General features: G+C 34.9%; 1 protein-coding gene across 1 annotated transcript in view; it reads right to left on the bottom strand.

The window, feature by feature from the left end:
• Positions 1–22,417, bottom strand: part of LOC144971588 (alkylglycerol monooxygenase-like) — a 35,726-nt gene extending 13,309 nt beyond the window's left edge. Inside the window, exons 1-5 of the mRNA XM_078912648.1 lie at positions 21,909–22,417; positions 9,410–9,550; positions 8,219–8,343; positions 5,704–5,855; positions 368–471 (exon numbers count right to left, since the gene is read on the bottom strand). Coding sequence (XP_078768774.1) covers positions 368–471; positions 5,704–5,855; positions 8,219–8,343; positions 9,410–9,526 — 498 coding nt within the window. The 5' untranslated portion in view covers positions 9,527–9,550; positions 21,909–22,417. The remainder of the gene's footprint in view (positions 1–367; positions 472–5,703; positions 5,856–8,218; positions 8,344–9,409; positions 9,551–21,908) is intronic.
• Positions 22,418–22,894: the final 477 nt, after the last annotated feature.

Genomic DNA, 22,894 nt, shown 5'->3' with positions numbered 1-22,894 from the left:
AATAATAATATAATAATAATAATAATAATAATAATAATAATAATAATAATAATAATAATAATAATAATATAATAATAACAATAAAATAATAATAATAATAATAATAATAATAATAATAATAATAATAATAATAATAATAATAATAATAATAATAATAATAATAATAATAATTAATATAATAATAATAATAATTAAATAATAATAATAATAATAATAATAATAATAATAATAATAATAATATAATAATAATAATAATAGTTTAAATTCAACTCCAAGCTCTGACAGATTACTTTTGCATACCCTCTGACATATTATATTATTCAAATTTCAGCTGGATAATTCAATCAATCAAGCTATATAATATTACCATGCTATAGTATTTCTGTGAAGCAGACTGCCTTAAAGCTGTAGTCAGATTGTAATCCTCTGAACTGTGGTGAACGCTGTGTGAAGCCCAAATGATGTTTACCTCTGCAATTGGAATTGGATACAAAATACGAAAAATATATATATTTATATTTCATCTGTATTGGAACGAGATGTCAAATTTATTAAAATCACCCCATATGTCATTTAATATTCAATAATGGAACAGCACTGTTGAGGGTGAATTTTTAATTCAGAAAAGTGAGTGGAGCAGGCACTTATGTTGGTAACAACAAGATATGAAGTGAGTAGAAAAGTGCCAGAAGACAATAGAGAATAAAAATTTTTTTCGCGGCGGTGGTGGGGTTTGAACCTGCGACCTTATTGGTACGACAACTCCGCCTGGCAGGTGAGAGTGGTCTACGTGTGAGCTTCACGAATCACAACAAAAATATTCGTTTCAAACCCAAAGTCATTTCTAGATCCCTCTCTCACCCACTTCTTGAGATCGCCGATTCGTTCACCACCATCGCGAAGTAATTTTGACCAGCAGTTAAGCTTAATAGCCAATATTCTCATCACAAACATATAACATAGAAACGATTGAGACATGGAGTATGCTCCGGTGTATGGGTGAATTTTTAATTCAGAAAAGTGAGTGGAGCAGGCACTTATGTTGGTAACAACAAGATATGAAGTGAGTAGAAAAGTGCCAGAAGACAATAGAGAATAAAAAATTTTTTTCGCGCGGTGGTGGGTTTGAACCTGCACCTTTTGGTACGACAATCCGCCTGCAGGGGATAGCGTGCTCTAACCGTGTGAGTATCCACGAACACCAAAAATATCGTTTCAACCCAAAGTCATTTCTAGATCCTCTCTCACCCACTTCTTGAGATCGCCGATTCGTTCACCACCATCGCGAAGTAATTTTGACCAGCAGTTAAGCTAATAGCCAATATTCTCATCACAAACATATAACATAGAAACGATTGAGACATGGAGTATGCTCCGGTGTATAGGGTGAATTTTAATCAGAAAAGTGAGTGGAGCAGCACTTATGTTGGTAACAACAAGATATGAAGTGAGTAGAAAAGTGCCAGAAGACAATAGAGAATAAAAAATTTTTTTATTCTCTATTGTCTTCTGGCACTTTTCTACTCACTTCATATCTTGTTGTTACCAACATAAGTGCCTGCTCCACTCACTTTTCTGAATTAAAAATTACCCCATACACCGGAGCATACTCCATGTCTCAATCGTTTCTATGTTATATGTTTGTGATGAGAATATTGGCTATTAAGCTTAACTGCTGGTCAAAATTACTTCGCGATGGTGGTGAACGAATCGGCGATCTCAAGAAGTGGGTGAGAGAGGGATCTAGAAATGACTTTGGGTTTGAAACGAATATTTTTGTGTTCGTGGATAGCTCACACGGTAGAGCCACGCTCTCACCTGCCAGGCGGAGTTGTCGTACCAATAAGGTCGCAGGTTCAAACCCCACCACCGCCGCGAAAAAAAATTTTATTCTCTATTGTCTTCTGGCACTTTTCTACTCACTTCATATCTTGTTGTTACCAACATAAGTGCCTGCTCCACTCACTTTTCTGAATTAAAAATTCACCCCATACACCGGAGCATACTCCATGTCTCAATCGTTTCTATGTTATATGTTTGTGATGAGAATATTGGCTATTAAGCTTAACTGCTGGTCAAAATTACTTCGCGATGGTGGTGAACGAATCGGCGATCTCAAGAAGTGGGTGAGAGAGGGATCTAGAAATGACTTTGGGTTTGAAACGAATATTTTTGTGTTCGTGGATAGCTCACACGGTAGAGCCACGCTCTCACCTGCCAGGCGGAGTTGTCGTACCAATAAGGTCGCAGGTTCAAACCCCACCACCGCCGCGGGAAAAAAAATTTTATTCTCTATTGTCTTCTGGCACTTTTCTACTCACTTCATATCTTGTTGTTACCAACATAAGTGCCTGCTCCACTCACTTTTCTGAATTAAAAATTCACCCCATACACCGGAGCATACTCCATGTCTCAATCGTTTCTATGTTATATGTTTGTGATGAGAATATTGGCTATTAAGCTTAACTGCTGGTCAAAATTACTTCGCGATGGTGGTGAACGAATCGGCGATCTCAAGAAGTGGGTGAGAGAGGGATCTAGAAATGACTTTGGGTTTGAAACGAATATTTTTGTGTTCGTGGATAGCTCACACGGTAGAGCCACGCTCTCACCTGCCAGGCGGAGTTGTCGTACCAATAAGGTCGCAGGTTCAAACCCCACCACCGCCGCGGGAAAAAAATTTTTATTCTCTATTGTCTTCTGGCACTTTTCTACTCACTTCATATCTTGTTGTTACCAACATAAGTGCCTGCTCCACTCACTTTTCTGAATTAAAAATTCACCCCATACACCGGAGCATACTCCATGTCTCAATCGTTTCTATGTTATATGTTTGTGATGAGAATATTGGCTATTAAGCTTAACTGCTGGTCAAAATTACTTCGCGATGGTGGTGAACGAATCGGCGATCTCAAGAAGTGGGTGAGAGAGGGATCTAGAAATGACTTTGGGTTTGAAACGAATATTTTTGTGTTCGTGGATAGCTCACACGGTAGAGCCACGCTCTCACCTGCCAGGCGGAGTTGTCGTACCAATAAGGTCGCAGGTTCAAACCCCACCACCGCCGCGGGAAAAAAATTTTTATTCTCTATTGTCTTCTGGCACTTTTCTACTCACTTCATATCTTGTTGTTACCAACATAAGTGCCTGCTCCACTCACTTTTCTGAATTAAAAATTCACCCCATACACCGGAGCATACTCCATGTCTCAATCGTTTCTATGTTATATGTTTGTGATGAGAATATTGGCTATTAAGCTTAACTGCTGGTCAAAATTACTTCGCGATGGTGGTGAACGAATCGGCGATCTCAAGAAGTGGGTGAGAGAGGGATCTAGAAATGACTTTGGGTTTGAAACGAATATTTTTGTGTTCGTGGATAGCTCACACGGTAGAGCCACGCTCTCACCTGCCAGGCGGAGTTGTCGTACCAATAAGGTCGCAGGTTCAAACCCCACCACGCCGCGGGAAAAAAATTTTTATTCTCTATTGTCTTCTGGCACTTTTCTACTCACTTCATATCTTGTTGTTACCAACATAAGTGCCTGCTCCACTCACTTTTCTGAATTAAAAATTCACCCCATACACCGGAGCATACTCCATGTCTCAATCGTTTCTATGTTATATGTTTGTGATGAGAATATTGGCTATTAAGCTTAACTGCTGGTCAAAATTACTTCGCGATGGTGGTGAACGAATCGGCGATCTCAAGAAGTGGGTGAGAGAGGGATCTAGAAATGACTTTGGGTTTGAAACGAATATTTTTGTGTTCGTGGATAGCTCACACGGTAGAGCCACGCTCTCACCTGCCAGGCGGAGTTGTCGTACCAATAAGGTCGCAGGTTCAAACCCCACCACCGCCGCGAAAAAAAATTTTATTCTCTATTGTCTTCTGGCACTTTTCTACTCACTTCATATCTTGTTGTTACCAACATAAGTGCCTGCTCCACTCACTTTTCTGAATTAAAAATTCACCCCATACACCGGAGCATACTCCATGTCTCAATCGTTTCTATGTTATATGTTTGTGATGAGAATATTGGCTATTAAGCTTAACTGCTGGTCAAAATTACTTCGCGATGGTGGTGAACGAATCGGCGATCTCAAGAAGTGGGTGAGAGAGGGATCTAGAAATGACTTTGGGTTTGAAACGAATATTTTTGTGTTCGTGGATAGCTCACATGGTAGAGCCACGCTCTCACCTGCCAGGCGGAGTTGTCGTACCAATAAGGTCGCAGGTTCAAACCCCACCACCGCCGCGGGAAAAAAAATTTTTATTCTCTATTGTCTTCTGGCACTTTTCTACTCACTTCATATCTTGTTGTTACCAACATAAGTGCCTGCTCCACTCACTTTTCTGAATTAAAAATTCACCCCATACACCGGAGCATACTCCATGTCTCAATCGTTTCTATGTTATATGTTTGTGATGAGAATATTGGCTATTAAGCTTAACTGCTGGTCAAAATTACTTCGCGATGGTGGTGAACGAATCGGCGATCTCAAGAAGTGGGTGAGAGAGGGATCTAGAAATGACTTTGGGTTTGAAACGAATATTTTTGTGTTCGTGGATAGCTCACACGGTAGAGCCACGCTCTCACCTGCCAGGCGGAGTTGTCGTACCAATAAGGTCGCAGGTTCAAACCCCACCACCGCCGCGAAAAAAAATTTTATTCTCTATTGTCTTCTGGCACTTTTCTACTCACTTCATATCTTGTTAGCACTGTCGAGGGTATTTTTATTATTATTATTATTATTATATTATTATTATCATTATCATCATTACTATCAGTATTAATATCATCATTGTTACCACTATTTTAATTACTTTTTTCGCCTATTACAAGAGGTGTAACCTAACAATAATTGCTATTGGACAATAAGATTATTATTGTTATTATTATTATTATTATTATTATTATTAAGAGAGAGAGAGAGAGAGAGAGAGAGAGAGAGTAGAGAGAGAAAAGATAGAGAGAGGGAGATAGAGGAGAGAGAGAAGAGAAGAGGAGAGAGAGACAGAGAGAGAGGAGAGGGGAGAAGAGAGAAGAGAGAGAGAGAGAGAGAGAGAAAAAGAAAGAGAGAGAGAGAGGGGGAGGAGAGAGGAAGAGAGAGAGAGAGAGAGAAATATAGATAAGTATATGAATATAGATAAAATAGAGAGAGAGAAAGATAGAGAGAGAGAGAGAGAGAGAGAGAGAGATAGAGGGAGAGAGAGAGAGAGAGAGAGAGAATAGAGGGAGAGAGAGAGTAGAGAGAGAGAGAGAGAAATAGAGAGAGAGAGAGAGAGAGAGAGAGAGAGAGAGGAGATAGAGGGAGAGAGAGAGTGAGAGGGAGAGAGAGAAATAGAGGAGAGAGAGAGAGAGAGAGAGAGAGAAGAGAGAGAGAAGAGAGAGGAGATAGAGAGAGAGTGAGTAGTGAGAGAGAGAGAGAGAGAGAGAGAGAGAGAGAGAGAGAGAGAGAGAGAGAGAGAGTAGGAGAGGGAGAGAGAGGAGAGAGAGAGAGAGAGAGAGGAGAAGAGGAGAGAGAAAGAGAGAGAGACAGAGGAGAGAGAGACAGAGAGAGAGAAGAGAGAGGAGAGAGAGAGAGAGAAGAGAGAAGAGAGAGAGAGAGAGAGAGAGAGAGAGAGAGAGAGAGAGAGAGAGAGAGAGAGAAATAGAGAGGCAGAGAGATAGTTACATAATAAACCATCAATCCTTTTTACCGTGACTCCATCGATGGAACCAGTAATAAGTGAAATCCACACCAATGAACGCCAAGAACCACACCCATGGATTGTCCCAAGGGAGATCCACAAAGTGACAGTTGTCATACAACCATGTATATGTGACCAGCTCCACGGGACGTGTGATTAACCTTGAAATGGGGAAAAAAAATTTAAGTTTTAAAACCAGAGAGGCAGATAAAAACATCCTTAACAAAAAACAAAAACAAAAAAAAAACAAAACAAAATCAAAACAAAAACAAACAAGAAACAATAAAAAGAACAACAGCAGCAACAACAACAGCAACAGCACCAACAAAAATAACACAAAAGGAGACAATGACAATTAAAAAACAAAAGCAAAATATAAACAAACAAGAAACAATAACAAGAATAACAACAACAACAACAGCAACAACAACAACAACAACAACAACACCAACAAAAAAACAAACAAAAAGAGACAATGACAATTTTTAAAAAAACCCAGTAAAGTTTAAAACTTTATTTAAATTGGGACTTGATCCATGAAATAGATTGATGATATATTTCGAATTTTACACATTTGTGTTTAAAACATAGTAAAATTTAACAGTTCAAAAGTTGACAAATGTGAAACAGGGAAATATGGGACAGTTTATCAAAACTGTCAATTTTTGGGTCATCTTAAGATATGGTGTGTAGGTACATATCCATAGAAGGCCAAAATGAGCCAAAATTTCACAACAAGTATGTTGATGTAAGTTGCCTGTTAAGCGCCTTTTGTGTTATTTTTAAAAAAAAACACAACGAAAAAAAACCCCAGACAAAACACAACATTTGTTATCACATAAAATCCGTTGTGGTATATTAGTAAATGTGTCAGTGCATGACATAATCAGTCGGGAGGTCAACATTTTGAATTTGAATTTTTTTTTTATTTTCTGAAAGACTATATAATATATGCTCCCCATAGTATTTTAATCTTTATTTGAAGTAAATCGTGACTTTTCATGAAGTTATGGCCAGATGTGGGGGAAAGCTATCCTGCAACTTTTCTCAAATTTCATACTTTTTCAACTTGACTAGCTATATTTAGAAATGAAATTAAGCTTTGATATTTCCCGCAAAAAGGGTTTGATTTAATCATTTATGACAAGAACTCATTTTTGATAAAAATTGACCTTCTAACTAAACTTGACAATGACAATATCTCAGTTCAAACCTTTTCACCATCCGACTCATTACGTCATTCACTGTAACAAATATTCATTTTCATTTTCACCTAAGTCTAGTGATGTTTACTAATTCGTCTTACTAAAGCACTAAAATATGAGTCAAGAAGAACATGTTGCTCTTTATCACCTATCTGGTAACAGACCACTCCCGAAGTAGCTTGTATCTCATAGTAGTTGGATTTGACTATAAACTAAATACTAGAAAATTTCTTGATATTTGCGGGTCAGGTAACTGATTTGAGCGTTAAAAAAAAAAAAGTACAATCAATATTGAAAAGTTTTCCTCCCCTCTTTCACTTTGTTTGAATCAGATTAAATATCAATATAATTACATACATCAGTAATGCTTTGACTCTTTTATGTGAAAAACTTGGAATTGTCTTTTTTTAGTTCAGTTTGCACATTTACGGTACGAGGACCTTTCACTTTATCTGTTTTTTGATGATCCCTTAGGATCATATATAGCATTTTGTGAGCTTCTCATAGGCACTGCCAACCTCAATTTACGAAATCCCCTGTCCAGTTACGTCAGATCTTTTTTGTTATGATTGTCAGAGAATCTGAAGAGTTAAATGTCGTCAACAAAGATTGTCCAAATCGTAGATCAACCTTGGGCCCTTCATTTCTTATCACATCGTATCTACTTTTTTTTGGACCTTAAAGGCATAGAGTTCCCAAATGAAAATATGTAGTTGTTGGTAGTCTTCTTCCAAGGAATATGAAAAGTCAATTGTCGTCAACAAAGATTGCTCTATCTAATTCAATCTCGGCTCTTTAATTTCTTATTACATTCTCCCTACTGTTTTTCTTTTTGATTCTCTGACAATCATAACAAAAAATATCTGGCATAACTGGACAGGGGATTTCGCAAATTGAGGTTGGCAGTGCCTATGAGAAGCTCACAAAATGCTATATATGTATCCTAAGGGATCATTAGAAAACAGATAAAGTGAAAGGTCCTCGTATCGTAAATGTGAAAACTGAACTAAAAAAAAATAATAAAGAAATAAAGAAACATAAACACGATATTGTATGCATTAAGAACACTCATTTTCATAAATACACTTCCGTTTTAAGTCTTTTCTTGGTTTTTACACATTTGTTTTACATTTAAAAGCCATTGATGCCTACGGTATTCATCTTATTATATATTATGTTACCCTTGGGAAAGGGGGGGGGGGGGGGGGGGTAGTAGAGTCACATCTTAATCAAAATCGAACCAGATCCATTTGAGTTTGGTTTGAACTCGATCAAATGAGTTGCCAAACAAGACCTAGGTATCGTATTATGGTCATTACCCATGCATCTGTGACAATATTCCGTGACTCATACTGTTGATGCTGTCATTCAATCGGACTTGTCTCCCTTTCACTTTGTTGATAATCATTTCCAGCATGACCAGGGTCGTGAAAAATGGAACAACCTGTAGGTAGGCAAAAATAAATAAATGGTGGATGTCAATAAAACATTGTGACTCTATTAACCCACTCAACCCTAGAGATGTTTGCTACTCTTCAAAATTGGAAAAAAATGTATTAAAAATAAGCATGTAGACAGATAGTTTTGACACTACGCCTATAATTTGTCTCAAAAAAAAATGTAATAAATAGGCATGGGATAAAAGTAACCTGGGTAAACTACGGATATAGTCGGTGTTAGGGTTGAGTGAGTTAATAATATAGATCTAATCATGCTCCAGGTGTGGCATTCAGTTCTCACAGTTGGCAACGTAGGTACTGGTGTCATGTTAGGTGGTTATAAATACATACATGTACATGTAGTCATATAATTTTGAACAAAGACAACGCTACTCTACATCCACATCCTTGTGTTCCTTTTTCATTTCTTTCTTTCGTTCTTTTTTCCATTGTACTGAATTTCAAGACAGTTAAGGTTGGTGATCTATCATAATAGCGATTGTTTTAAGTGGTGAGAATGATTGTGGTGATCATAATGATAATGATAATAATAATAATAATAATAATAATAATAATAATAATAATAATAATAATAATAATAATAATAATGATAATAATAATAATAATAATAATAATAATAATATAATAATAATAATAATAATAATAATAATATAATAATAATAATAATAATAATAATAATAATAATAATAATAATAAAAATAAAAAGAATGATGATGATGAATAATAGTAATAATTATATATAGCACTTTTATAGCGCATAACCATGACTACGCCATGCTCTATTATGCGCTTCACAGCGACAAGTATGACAATCTAAATAGCACTCACACATAAATAAATATACAGACACACATACACAAACACACACACATACATACACATACAAACACACACTGAACAAAACTTAATAATAAAGATGATGATGATGATAATCATCATCATCATGGTGATGATGATGATGATGATGATGATGGTAATGCTGACGACGATGATGGTGACGGCAACTAAGAGAAGATGTAGATGACAACACGCGTCTTCATCTTAACATACCCTATCCACATAGTTTGGGACATCTTCAAGACGCTCATAGCTAGTCTCATTCGGTGTCACCAGATAGAACATTGCCCGGAGGTTTTTCAACTCGAAATTCTTTGACATTGTCTCCATCTTGCTCGTCAAGTATCAAAAGCTCTGAGGAAAAAATTAGGAAAAAAGTAACAATCAAAATCTTATCAGCACTAAAATAAATCAGGATATGGTATTTTGAGGTTTTCACTGTTATCTTCGACTTTGGTCACCATCTTCTGTCTGAAACATTGCCCATACACATTTATTTCCTGACACAGAGAGAGAGAGAGAGAGAGAGAGAGAGAGAGAGAGAGAGAGAGGGGGGGGGGGGAGGGAAGGGGGAGAGAGAGAGAGAGAGAGGGGGGGGGGGGGGAGGAGAGAGAGAGAGAGAGAGAGAGAGAGAGAGAGAGAGAAGCAAGGTATGTCAAGTGTCGCATTCTAGGAAAAAGTAACTTACGTTAGATTGTCGCTCTAGATACAAGCCAACGAAACCAACACATCTGAATAGACGGGAATCTAAAATATCCTTTCTTTCTTGTCACGTAACCTAGAGTAACCCTATATCATAATATATACCAATAAATATGTAAATGAAGAAAGGTGATGATGACTTAATCATGTCGAATAAAAACTGGGTTACTAAGGTCAAAAAAAGAGTATCACTGATACTATCAGGTTCTCCGTTCCACCCCCCTGATCAGCAAATAGCAGACGACCATAGAGCAGTAAAGTTAGGTGCCCCAAACGTAAACAATAACAAGTTGCTAGTGATTTCCGTTAGGACCGGAATAATTACGCACAATATAGGTCTCCCAATTTTGTAGTTTGAGTTGTAGGCAATACACTTTCAGTATTGAAAATATGTTTACATAAAATCTAACAGTTGCAGAAATAATAATATAAGGCTAAATTATTATGAAAATCAGGCTCCGAATAATTCTCGTTTTGTTCACACCAGCGCAATAATTTGCTCTGGTCTAAAATAGATAGACTGTAATTTTGATAAATTTTAGAAAATTTTACCTTTTGTTCCATAAATATCCATATCTAGACATTATTTGATGCATGATCGAGTATTTATGAATATTTGTTTCTTTTGCCACCTAACAGCCAAATTTTAAAGGTTATTTTTTTCTATTATTTACATTGGAACGTGAGCTGTCAAGACAGAACATGTGGTTTGCCACGTGCTTCTCGACCTTTGTTTACGTTTGGGGCACCTAACTTACTGCTCTATACAAATTGCTGCAGGATATTAGCGATATGGTATGTGCCTTTGCACATATTATAACCATACTATATGTCAAATCATTATCCGGACAGGTTTTTTAAGGAATGGAAATATGATATTGTGATATTGTATAGCTTAAGGGTTATTTATACCAACCAACGTGTACATATTTGCAGGTCTGATAAGCAAAATGGTTAATAATGGGCGTTGTAATGTAGCTAGGGGAATTAGGGACACAAAACCCCCGAATTGTACAAATTAGTGATGAAAGCATGATTTTTTAATGAAAACAAGTTCGTGCTCTAAGGTTTAAATTGTGATATAGAACCACTTTCTCATTACTCCAAGAGCTGAGATATTAGCAATTTAAATGGTGTAAAAATTCACGGCGGTGAGGAAACTTGCCGCCTTCACGACATTTTGCTTTGGTCAAAAGTCAAAAGGTCACAGACTACGTCATCGGTACCGAGTACACATGTACACTGTTGCTTAAATCGAAATCGAAGGATAACTTAACATTTATTCATAACATACAACTTATCAAATTCATTCATTTACCAAAAGAGTAACATAATTTTCAAAAGCATTTTTTATTAATCCAAAAATACCAATTTGGTTATTTCAAATTTTACCGACATTGGAACACGGGACATGAGATTGTGAAATAGAAGAAATCAAAGTTGTGGTGGTCGAATACGAATACGAGATTTCCGTTAGGGACCGGAATAATTTACGCACAATATAGGTCTCCCAATTTTGTAGTTTGAGTTGTAGGCAATACACTTTCAGTATTGAAAATATGTTTACATAAAATCTAACAGTTGCAGAAATAATAATATAAGGCTAAATTATTATGAAAATCAGGCTCCAAATAATTCTCGTTTTGTTCACACCAGCGCAATAATTTGCTCTGGTCTAAAAATAGATAGACTGTAACTTTTGATAAATTTTAGAAATTTTACCTTTGTTCCATAAAATATCCATATCTAGACATTATTTGATGCATGATCGAGTATTTATGAATATGTGTTTCTTTTGCCACCTAACAGCCAAATTTAAAGGTTATTTTTTTCTATTTTTACATTGGAACGTGAGCTGTCAAGACAGGAACATGTGGTTTGCCACGTGCTTCTCGAACCTTTGTTTACGTTTGGGGCACCTAACTTTACTGCTCTATCTTTTGTATAGAACAGTAAAGTTTGCTGCCCCAAACGTAAACAAAGGTCGAGAAGCACATGGCAAACCACATGTTCCTGTCTTGACAGCTCACGTTCCAATGTAAATAATAGAAAGAAAATAACCTTTAAAATTTGGCTGTTAGGTGGCAAAAGAAACACATATTCATAAATACTCGATCATGCATCAAATAATGTCTAGATATGGATATTTTATGGAACAAAAGGTAACATTTTCTAAAATTTATCAAAAGTTACAGTCTATCTATTTTTAGACCAGAGCAAATTATTGCGCTGGTGTGAACAAAACGAGAATTATTCGGAGCCTGATTTTCATAATAATTTAGCATTATATTATTATTTCTGCAACTGTTAGATTTTATGTAAACATATTTTCAATACTGAAAGTGTATTGGGTACAACTCAAACTACAAAATTGGGAGACCTATATTGTGCGTAAATTATTCCGGTCCCTAACGGAAATCACTAGCAACTTGTTATTGTTTACGTTTGGGGCAGCAAACTTTACTGTTCTATATTCCGATATCTTTCAAAGAGGTATCATTTTTATTTTCTTAATGTCTTATTAAATTAGAATTATTTGAAAATAATATACTTCCGCTCATGTGAAGATATCTATAAACAATGCATCGCATTCTGCGGTTGCTAGTTGTGTCGTCTGCTTTCGGGCTTCGGGTCGGCGAGGTCACGAAACGGTGTCTACTTGAACTCTGTCGCCTTTTACCCATATCATAATAATAATAATAATAATAATAATAATAATAATAATAATAATAATAATAATAATAATAATAATAATAATAATAATAATAATAATAATAATAATAATAATAATAATAATAATAATAATAATAATAATAATAACAATAATCATTATCATCATTATCATCATCATAATCATCACTACCACTACCACAACCACCACCACCACCACCACAACATTATCAACATCATCCTGATCATCATCTTCGTCATCGTCTTCGTCATCATCATCATCATCACTACCAAGATCAGCGCCACCACCACGTCATCAACATCATCACTACTATTATCACCACAATCACCTCATCATCATCATCATCATCATCATCATCATCATTATCACCAACATCACTTCCATCATCATCTTCACCACGATGACAACCAACACAACACAAGTAAAACTGACACCAGCAGAATCTCCCCTCTCCCACCACCCCCCTTCCAGTCCTCATAATAAAGCTATACTACCGGCCCATACGGATACTATTTCACATAAAGTCACATTTTTAACAATTATAATTATTTAAACCAAAATAATCAACCGCTTACACGGGCTAAAAATAATATATTTTTAAAGCGCCGATTTGTCAACAAATATTTAATGGATTACGCCCCTTTGTTTTAATATAGCTCATATAGGCGGACTTTCATCTCCCTATTTTGCACTGTTAGAGGAATTTCTCAACGTGGTTCTATATCAACATCGATTAATAGTGGTCTCAAGTTACTTTGCACCAAATTTGGTGCTTTCATCACTAATTTGCACAATTTTATCCTAATTCCCCTGTAGCTAATGGGAATACTCTCAAACCAAAGCAAAATATCGCCCATTACAGCAATGTTAAAACAAGCCTATGCGTCCGGTTATCAGACCTGCAAATATGTCCACGTCGATACCAACTCGTCGCTGCCCGTTTGGAACAAGAGGGCGTTTATTTTATTCTTACACTGCTCACGCACAGTCGACTGAGGGTCTGCAAAGGAATACAAGTTTTATTTTATTGTTTGATTAGCAAGTTGCTGAACACTTTGCAGCAGAGCAGAGATCGAGCAACACATTGTGAATATGAAGTCGAAATAAACCACTAATTGCCAAGTTGCTAGCCCTAGCAGAAGGCTAAGTTTGTTAATTTTGTCAATTCAAGCCATTTTAAAATTTCAATTTAAAGCTCTTTATAATGTTATAGGGAATGAGATTAGCGGAAGAGTAGCGTCCCTTGATTGGACGTCACCCATAGTCTGTGACGTCACCGGCGGAAAAGTTATTAGTTAGAGAACGTCATGTTGGTTGTGCGCATGCGTCTCTCGTCCTCGCGGAATCTCTACACGAAGAGTCAATTTCTTACATTTTATATAACCACGAGTTGAGTTTTAACTTTCTCGTTCAATTTTTGATTGACATGCTTGCAATTTTTAGGACGAGTAATTTGCATTTTTCCCCCATATTTTACTCTTTTTTTTTTTTTTGCATGAATATTCAACTAATCTTGATGGATATTTTTCATTTTCAATATACATAAAACCGCGGGGCCAGGGTAATGTTACTGGAGAAACTTATTTTGAGTTTCTAAAGACATTGTTTGGCTACCTTTCATCAGGATGGAGTTTCACCACACTTTGCTATGAGAAGTCCCGTGGAGTAGCCACACCGATCACCAGATCTATCACCTCTTGCCAGCGATATCTATAATATAGACTATTAGTAGACGATGCCTATCCCTATTTCCTTTAGGGACAAATTAAACTTAAATCTGCTTTTTACCAGAATCATCCACTCATTTTATAATTTAAAAGACGAGATAAAAACTGAGTGTCCATGGATCAAAACCGAAATCTTCAACAGAGTAAAATAGTTTTATCAAGAGAATTTCTGCTGGTGTCAATGCCGAGTGAACAATTTGACCATCTGTTATGATTGTGTTCAATATCTTTTTTTAAAATCTGGATAGTGCGCGACTTCTAAGACACATTGTATAAATAATATATGTATGTATGTATGTATGTATGTATGTATACATGTATGTGTGTGTGTGCAATACAGTGTGTTGTAAGTTTGTGTTTTTCTCTACTGTGTGTATGGGAGAGAGAGAGAGAGAGAGAGAGAGAGAGAGAGAGAGAGAGAGAGAGAGAGAGAGGGAAGGGAAGGGAGAGAGAGAGAGAGATAGTGAGAGAGAGAGAGATAGAGAGATAGAGAGAGAGCACTTACTTCACTCAAGTCAATAGATATATGCAAAAAGGCAAGAAGCCCAATGCTGAGTATAAGTAATAAAATAAGTACACATTATACCCAAACACGAGAGTTAAGATGACAATAAATTGAATCGGAGTAACATAAATCACGGTTTGGAAAATAGTGGTTGTGAAGAGGGTGACACTTCATGACCTGTTACAAAAGTCATTGTCAAAAGGAGGCTGCTGTCTCTTTGAACACGGTGAGACAGAAGAAAATGGAACTTGTGTACTTAGTATAAATTTGAGGTCAAAGGTTATTTGGTCGGTGTTTTAAGGTCAGGTGGATCATACGCATTATAAAAAAAAATGTGTATTGTTTGTTTTTTCAAACTATATTTTACCACTTTTATTCTGAAATAATCCATTTTACAAGACCAAAAAAAAAAAAGGTTAACATCAAACTATGACACCGTATTCTGAACGAAACTTGACTTGGTAATTTTATCTTTTTTTTTTAAATCTATTTATTACCTTTTTAAAAAAACAAAAGTGAAGTAAGTGAACAAATATGAGTTTTTATTTTTAATTATGGGATAGTCCACTTGTCCTTAACACCGCCAATGTTACAACCCTGGACAGGAAACATCCAACGAGTTGCCAAAATACAGAATGAACGAATGGATGAGTCAATCAATGATGAAAAACAGTAACGAATAAATAAATATTTGAGTCACACACAAGGTTCTAAATATTTTTAAAATCTTGATTGTTTTATGAATTACATAAATAGAGAGCGCTTTAAAAATATAAGAGCACAGAAAAGAAATTCTAATGCGAGCTATATTAATAGACAATTGCATTTAATAAGGGCTTTTGCCGCCTATGAAAAAAAAAAAAATAAGTAAAATAAGGGATCATGTAGCAAGGGGGTATTTCGAGAAAAGATCAAATCATGTATTACCAAACAGTCATTCATAGATGACTCCGTTTAAGGATCATTAAAACGGTCCTCATATAAAGGATACACCAAATTCATAATAACATATTACAATTCACGATGTTAGGCCTATACAACTAATTTTTAAAATTAACTTTTGTAGAAAAATCCCAGCAATGACCTCCGCAAAACTAAGGTGTTTTACAAGATTGCCTAGTCTACAGTGTTAATAAAAATGCCTCAGCTAAAAGCATAAGCAGACTTGAATATCTAATCTTATTGTTAAACGCCATAAAACTCAAGTGTTCCTATGAAGGGCTTAATATACAATTTTTTTGTTCAATTCTTTTTCATAACAAAGACTTTCTCACATGTTGCGAATATCTTAATCAATCGATATTTTAAAGATTATGTGATCGGCAGGGCAGCCTCTGATAGAATGGCGGGGCGAATATAATGCCGAAAAGTGAATGAAAAGACAATATTATAACCAGTGCTATAATATTTTATGGTTTCCCACAATTTAAGAAACTTATACATTCTCCCAAAGTGCATAGACTAATAAAATTATGTCATACTTTAAAAAAAAACAAAACTCAACAATATCAGCTGTGTTTTGTTGTTTATACGTGCTATTTATACTGAACCTCGGTGTCCCATATAAGTTGGGGGTTACCAGAAAGTAGTTCTGATCATTATCAGCGAAAAAAAGTATATTTCTTTTTTCAGTTTAAGTAAAAGAATGACATTGTCGATATGTTTTCATGTTAAGCTATTATGTCGAGCTATTAAAACAGCGATGGAACTCAGTCGTTTTGAAAGGAAGCATTTGTTGGACTTGAATTACTCTACTTGACTTATAACAGTAACGGACTAACATACAAGTTACAAATAAATCATCGTTAGCTACTGTAAGTTCTGTCGACACTTCCGTGTGCTGCTGAGAGGATGACACACGCGTTAAAGTAGAAATTAGTATCATTATTATTAATATACAGCATCATCGCCAGAATAATAATAATAATAATAAAAAAGAAAAGAAGAAGAAGAAGAAGAAGAAGAAGAAGAAGAAGAAGAAGAAGAAGAAGAAGAAGAAAGAAGAAGAAGAAGAAAAGAAAAGAAGAAAAGAAGTAAGAGAATAAGAATAAGATAATACATAATAGTAGCAGTAGTAGTAGTAGTAGTAGTAGTAGTAGTAGTAGTAGTAGTAGTTAGTAGTAGTAGTAGTAGTAGTAGTAGTAGTAATAATAAGATATTAGCAATAATAATAATAATAATAATAATAATAATAATAATAATAATAATAATATATAATAATAATAATAATATTATAATAATAATAATAATAATAATAATAATAATAATAATATCATCATCATCATCATCATAATAATAATAATAACAATAATAATAATAATAATAATAATAATAATAATAATAATAATAATAATAATAATAATAATAATAATAATAAATAATAATAATCTATTCTAAAAAATAAAAAATAAAACATTGTTGTGGACGACGTGTACATATAACATATGGAAATAAGTGCAAGTAGCATGGGGATCAACATTGTTCCGTACTGCCAATGTTAACATTTTTAGTTTGGTGGGGATCAACATTGTTCCGTACTGCCAATGTTAACATTTTTATTATCGAGCGCAGAATTACCGCAAATCTTTAAAAAAAAAACAACAACTAATTTTACAGACTGATAACATCCGGGTAACTTGCAAACCTTTAAAAATTTCAGCCTAATTCTATTAGCCTACCCATTGACCAAAATTAATACCAGGAAAATCTGCTAGGTCGTAATACTCAGTCCTACATGGACCGTCGGCTTTCATTGCGCGTGCGAGTATAATTGGTTCTACACAATTCTAGCATATCCGCAACAAGAAATGATGACGTAATTTAAATCTCATAACATAACATAACATAACATATGGTATAGGGCAAAATAGGATAAAATCCCTTGAATGCCCTTAATATTAATAGTAATGCCATAAATCTATTGATTAAAGATTACAATAATGATACACGTGGTAAAGATAGTATTTCAACTTAAATGTACTCATGTATATGTGGTGTACAAACATAAATCTTTTACCGTGACATGCAAAGCACACACACACACACTCACACACACACACACACACACACACACACACATACACGCACTCACACACACGCATATAGAAGATAATCATAATAATATAACAATGCATAATATATACATACAAGATTGAAAGCCGTGTCAACAGCAGTGCAAAAAAGTATTATTCGTCATATATAAATCTCCTATCATATAATTCCCTGTCTACTAATACATTGAAATAATCCATAGATTTTGCATTCTTTGTTTCAAATTTCAAATTGTTCTCTCTTGATACTCTCAAGTATTATAATTGATCTATTCTTTTTTTGAAAAAGGTTTGACTGTCAACATTGGTCCATAAAGCCAATGGTGAATTTTCATCATCGAGCACAGCACGACTGGCAAATCTAAAAATGATAAAACTATTTTTTGACATATTGATATACAAGTAACTTGCCAACCTTTCTTAAATTAATGGTAATCCTACTACCCGTTGACTCAAAAAAGATTCGTCTCGATCTACATATGTATGTTATTTCCACAATACATTGGCAGAACCCCAGTATTTGCGGGGAGATAAAGGCTATAAATTGCGAACAGGCAGTCATCTGTCATACTTATTATTATGGAAATATACACAGATCGAGACGAATCTGTTTTGTGTCATAGAATTACCATTTATTTAAGAAAGGTCATATTTATTATTATTATTATTATTATTATTATTATTATTATTATTATTATTATTATTATTATTATTATTATTATCATTATTATTATTATTATTATTATTATTATTATTATTATTATTATATTATTATTATTATTATTAATTATTATCAGCATCATCATCATCATCATCATCATTATCATTCTTATCATCATCACCATTATTATTATCAATCATTAATATTATTATTAAACTGCAATAATTGCAGAACAACTTGCCCTATACACGGCCACAATATCACAATAAGGAACAGATAATGTTATCGTTATAGTCTTATCTAAATACCTAGGGGATGGCATACCTAGCACTAACATATTTCATCAACTATAACCTTCAGTCATCAACATGATATCAGCATTAATTTTCAGATAATAATAAACCAATGATAGCAGAATTAACAAGATCTCATAAATAAGCCAAGCACAGTTTACCTAGGCTGAGGACTGTATAGTAAAAGTTCACAGTTATCATAATTCTATTAAAGTAAAATAACATTGTGACACGCAAATTTCGCGGCAAATTAAATTTCACCATCTAAATCAGCCTGACATAAAACCATTTTGAAGCTGTCACTCACTTATTTCACGTATCTCAGAATAATAATGCTAAATAACAGCTTAAATATAGGCACACCAATTTCTAAAATGTCAAGAACAGACTTCATAAATATAGGCTTCTTAGTTTGTAAGCAATTCTTTTTCTTTCAAAACAATTTTTTTTTAAAAAGTGGTTTTACGCCATTTACAACACATTCAGGTAATTTCATTACTGATAAAAATAGAAAATGTTAAGACATTCAAAAGATTGTAGATCTATAGTTTTAGCAACCTTTAAAAAGAAAAACAAAGGCTCATGTTGCAATAGTGCTTAAGACGCATCTCCATTTATATGAAAGATTATAATGTTAAAGAGAATGCAGGGACTTACATTGGTAGGTATCGCTTGGTTTTCAGTGGTGTAAGTTTCAAATTTATCTGACTATAATTATAGTTCGATTAAACAATGAAATCAAAATATCAAACAAATGAGAAGTTAAACACCACTCTTAGTTGTTCCTCAATAAAAGTTACATTTCATCAAGTCAGTATCTGTACGGTTAGGCCTACTCATTAGATTCAGCAGCTGGAGTCATCAGGTCTCTTTGGTCATCCTATCACACAAGCTCCTCTCTTTCATCTTGGAAATATGTTCAGGAACCTCTCTTGCCAGGGTTAGCCCAACTGGTTTTCTTCGATTGGCAGTTGGCTTTGGCAACGGAAGATGAGAAGGATAACTGGAAGACCTAGCTTCGACCAAAAAAAATATTTTCACAACACGCGTGCGCTTCTGACCAATAAATTAAAATAAATTTAAATCTTTAAATTAATATTATCATGATTGAAAGTCCTACCATTTTTTTTTCTTTTTAATTTGTTGGGTTTAATCCAAAATTTCACAAATGCTTAATCCGAAAACATCTGTTGTGAACGGTTTTCTATACCCTATTCATGATAGGAACAATAACCGAAGTGAGTGTTTTCCATATATATTGAGTACGTATATGGGCAGTTAAAAAACGCCGTGTATCATAACACTAATCCCCACATTTCGCTTATAATAGTCCCAGTAGTCCGGTAATAAAATATAAAGTCAACATTTGACTAATTGACACTTAACTTGTAAAAAAAAAGAGAATTTATATCGCGTAATATCTACTACATGTGCTCAAAGCACTTTACAGCAACACTGAACATGAAGGACGAGACATGACACCTGTTAGGCGATATTACAATTACTGACTAAGACAACACTGTTTACACCCAGGTATTCATTTTACAACTGAGTACTGTGAGAGAATGTGAGTTAAGAGCCTTTTCCAAGGCCTTAACTATGTGCCACTCAAAGCGGGACTTGAACCCTGGAATTTCCAATCTGAAGGCGAGTGTGATGCCACAAAATCACATAGCCGCACAACTAGGCATAAAAATCCATTTTTATGAAAGAAGTAAGAGATTGGTAAATAAAGGCCAGCAGGAAGAAATAACATAACACTGAACAAACTCACAGAGACACCCAACAGGTTACTCAACATGAAAACAATTCACAACTCAATAGCCAAACAACAACAAACTGGAACCAATTGAAACACAACAATAAATGTGTTCCCTCCCACACATCACTTAATCTGAAATGATTTGGTATCCCTGTCAGACACTAAGATTTTTAAACACTATGTGCACTCCCTAAATGCTTAGTCTACACAAGAATAGGCCCAGGATTGTAGAGTACCATTTTCATTCCCCTCCCACTTCTTCCATATGTTGTAGAATCAATGTTTTTCCCAACCATAAGGAAGCAATCGTTAAATCCACACGCATGTCTGCTACTTGCTTTATCACTTTATCCTCATATTCACTACAATCTTTGAGCTCTCCATTACTGGTTAGTTTACGTTGGCTTCAACTGATCAATATTTTCTTTTCTTTACAGTCTTTCTTTTTCATCACACTCACCCATCCACAACTTCAGCGTAGTACCTAATAGATATTGACTGGTGTATTAGTAAATTAATATTATGAGAAAGGGCCAGTTTTCATCCATAGAGCAACATGCACTCAGGGCGTCGCACACTTATTTGCAGGTCTGATAACCCAATTCCTTATGGGCTCATTGTTATAATGAAAATCTAAAAAAAATGACGCAAAATATTGTCCATTACAACAATGTTAAACTAGGTCCATAAGTGGGTTCGGATGTCAGACCTGCATATATGTGTACACGTCAACTCAGGGCAACATGACAGACATGGCCAGGGTTTATATTTTAAAAATTCGACACATTCCAAAGCAAAAGTGTTGTTCAACGCGGACACAAAATATGAAAATTAAAAAACAAAACAAAACCCAATAATATAGATCTGTGACTATGACCAACAAGTATAATATATATCATTATATGACTGACTATGATTGATCGCACGAAGATCATCATTATCATTTACATGATCTCTTGTCCAGATAATATGATAAATGACCCAATAACGACGTGTACATATATACAGGTCTGACATCCGAGTCCACTTATGGGCCCAGTTTACCGTTGTTGGAATATTGTAATTGTATGTAATGGACAAGATTTTGCGTCATTTTATCAGATATCTATTACAACAATCAGGCCACAATGAATGAATTATCAGACCCCCAAAAAGGTGCATGTTGCCCACAATAATAATAATAACTAAGAAGATAACCTTATTAAATAATATAGCCGTCAATTCATACTTTTAAGAAATAGCCTACAGCCTACGGGCAATGTATAACGTCTATTTAACATTAGAACAGGTGGCAGTGCAATCTTGATATCTATATCTTACCTTACAAATTCGGCCAATCTTCCTCGCCACCAACCAATCACTGAAGTCAAGAAGTCTGCTGCGATTTTTTAACCTATCTATCTAAATATTTAGGGTCTATTACAATCTAACCTTTCAAAGTAAACTTAATTATTTTATTGAAGTAAAGTCCATTTCGTTGAGAAATTCGATTTAGGAACCTGGTACAGGGTGTGACTGACGTCCATCAAGCTACATTCGTTTCAAAACAATAACAAAACGACTTGACACATGATATCCACCACCTAACAACCTTCACCTTGTCATGGTTGACTTCACACCTCGATTGCCAGTTTGACATTTCATAAATTTACACATCTTATGTAAAGCAGAATAATAATAATCAGAATTTTCAGTGACATCCAATATCGATCTTTTAAACGTTATTTGAGCGTAGGGTCGGTATTATCGCCACATAATCGTTTTAAATGGGAGAAAAGTAGTTTGTTCAATCGCTGACAGTTTTGGCCACCCCTTGGCCACGCGTTATAGGGGATTTAGAATTCGGATTTTTTTTTCCGTTCATTATCATCGCAAAAGGCACTGAAATTGTTGTTTTGACATATTGACATTTTTTTTCTCGAACACCTTCCTCTCCTCAAGAATTCGACATGAATGAAAATCGAACATATTTAAATTTGTTCGAGAAAGATTATAGCTTATTATAGGAGAGTTGAACAAAAATTGAATTGCTATGCGAGAATTCCAAATAAGTCACAGAAACATGTCTGGAAAAAATGGCAAACTTTTCCAAAAATAGCTAAAATGCACATAAAAATGGAAGTTAATCTGAATTTTTGTTTACGGCTGTCTAGATTGAATTGAAATTTCACCTCGTCTTGCCGATGCAATTGTGAAGATCTGTACGAATTGTAAAATATGTGTTAATTCATTTATAAAATAGATGAAAATAAGTGATTTGCCCCCCCCCCCCCCCCAAATCCCTTTTATTTTTACAAAAACAAAAA

This window comes from Berghia stephanieae, chromosome 4 (genome assembly GCF_034508935.2).
Source record: "Berghia stephanieae isolate SIO BIC M18660-M18661 chromosome 4, UCSD_Bste_1.3, whole genome shotgun sequence".
Taxonomy (NCBI): Eukaryota; Metazoa; Mollusca; class Gastropoda; order Nudibranchia; family Aeolidiidae; genus Berghia; species Berghia stephanieae.
This window is presented reverse-complemented; position numbering and strand designations above follow the sequence as displayed.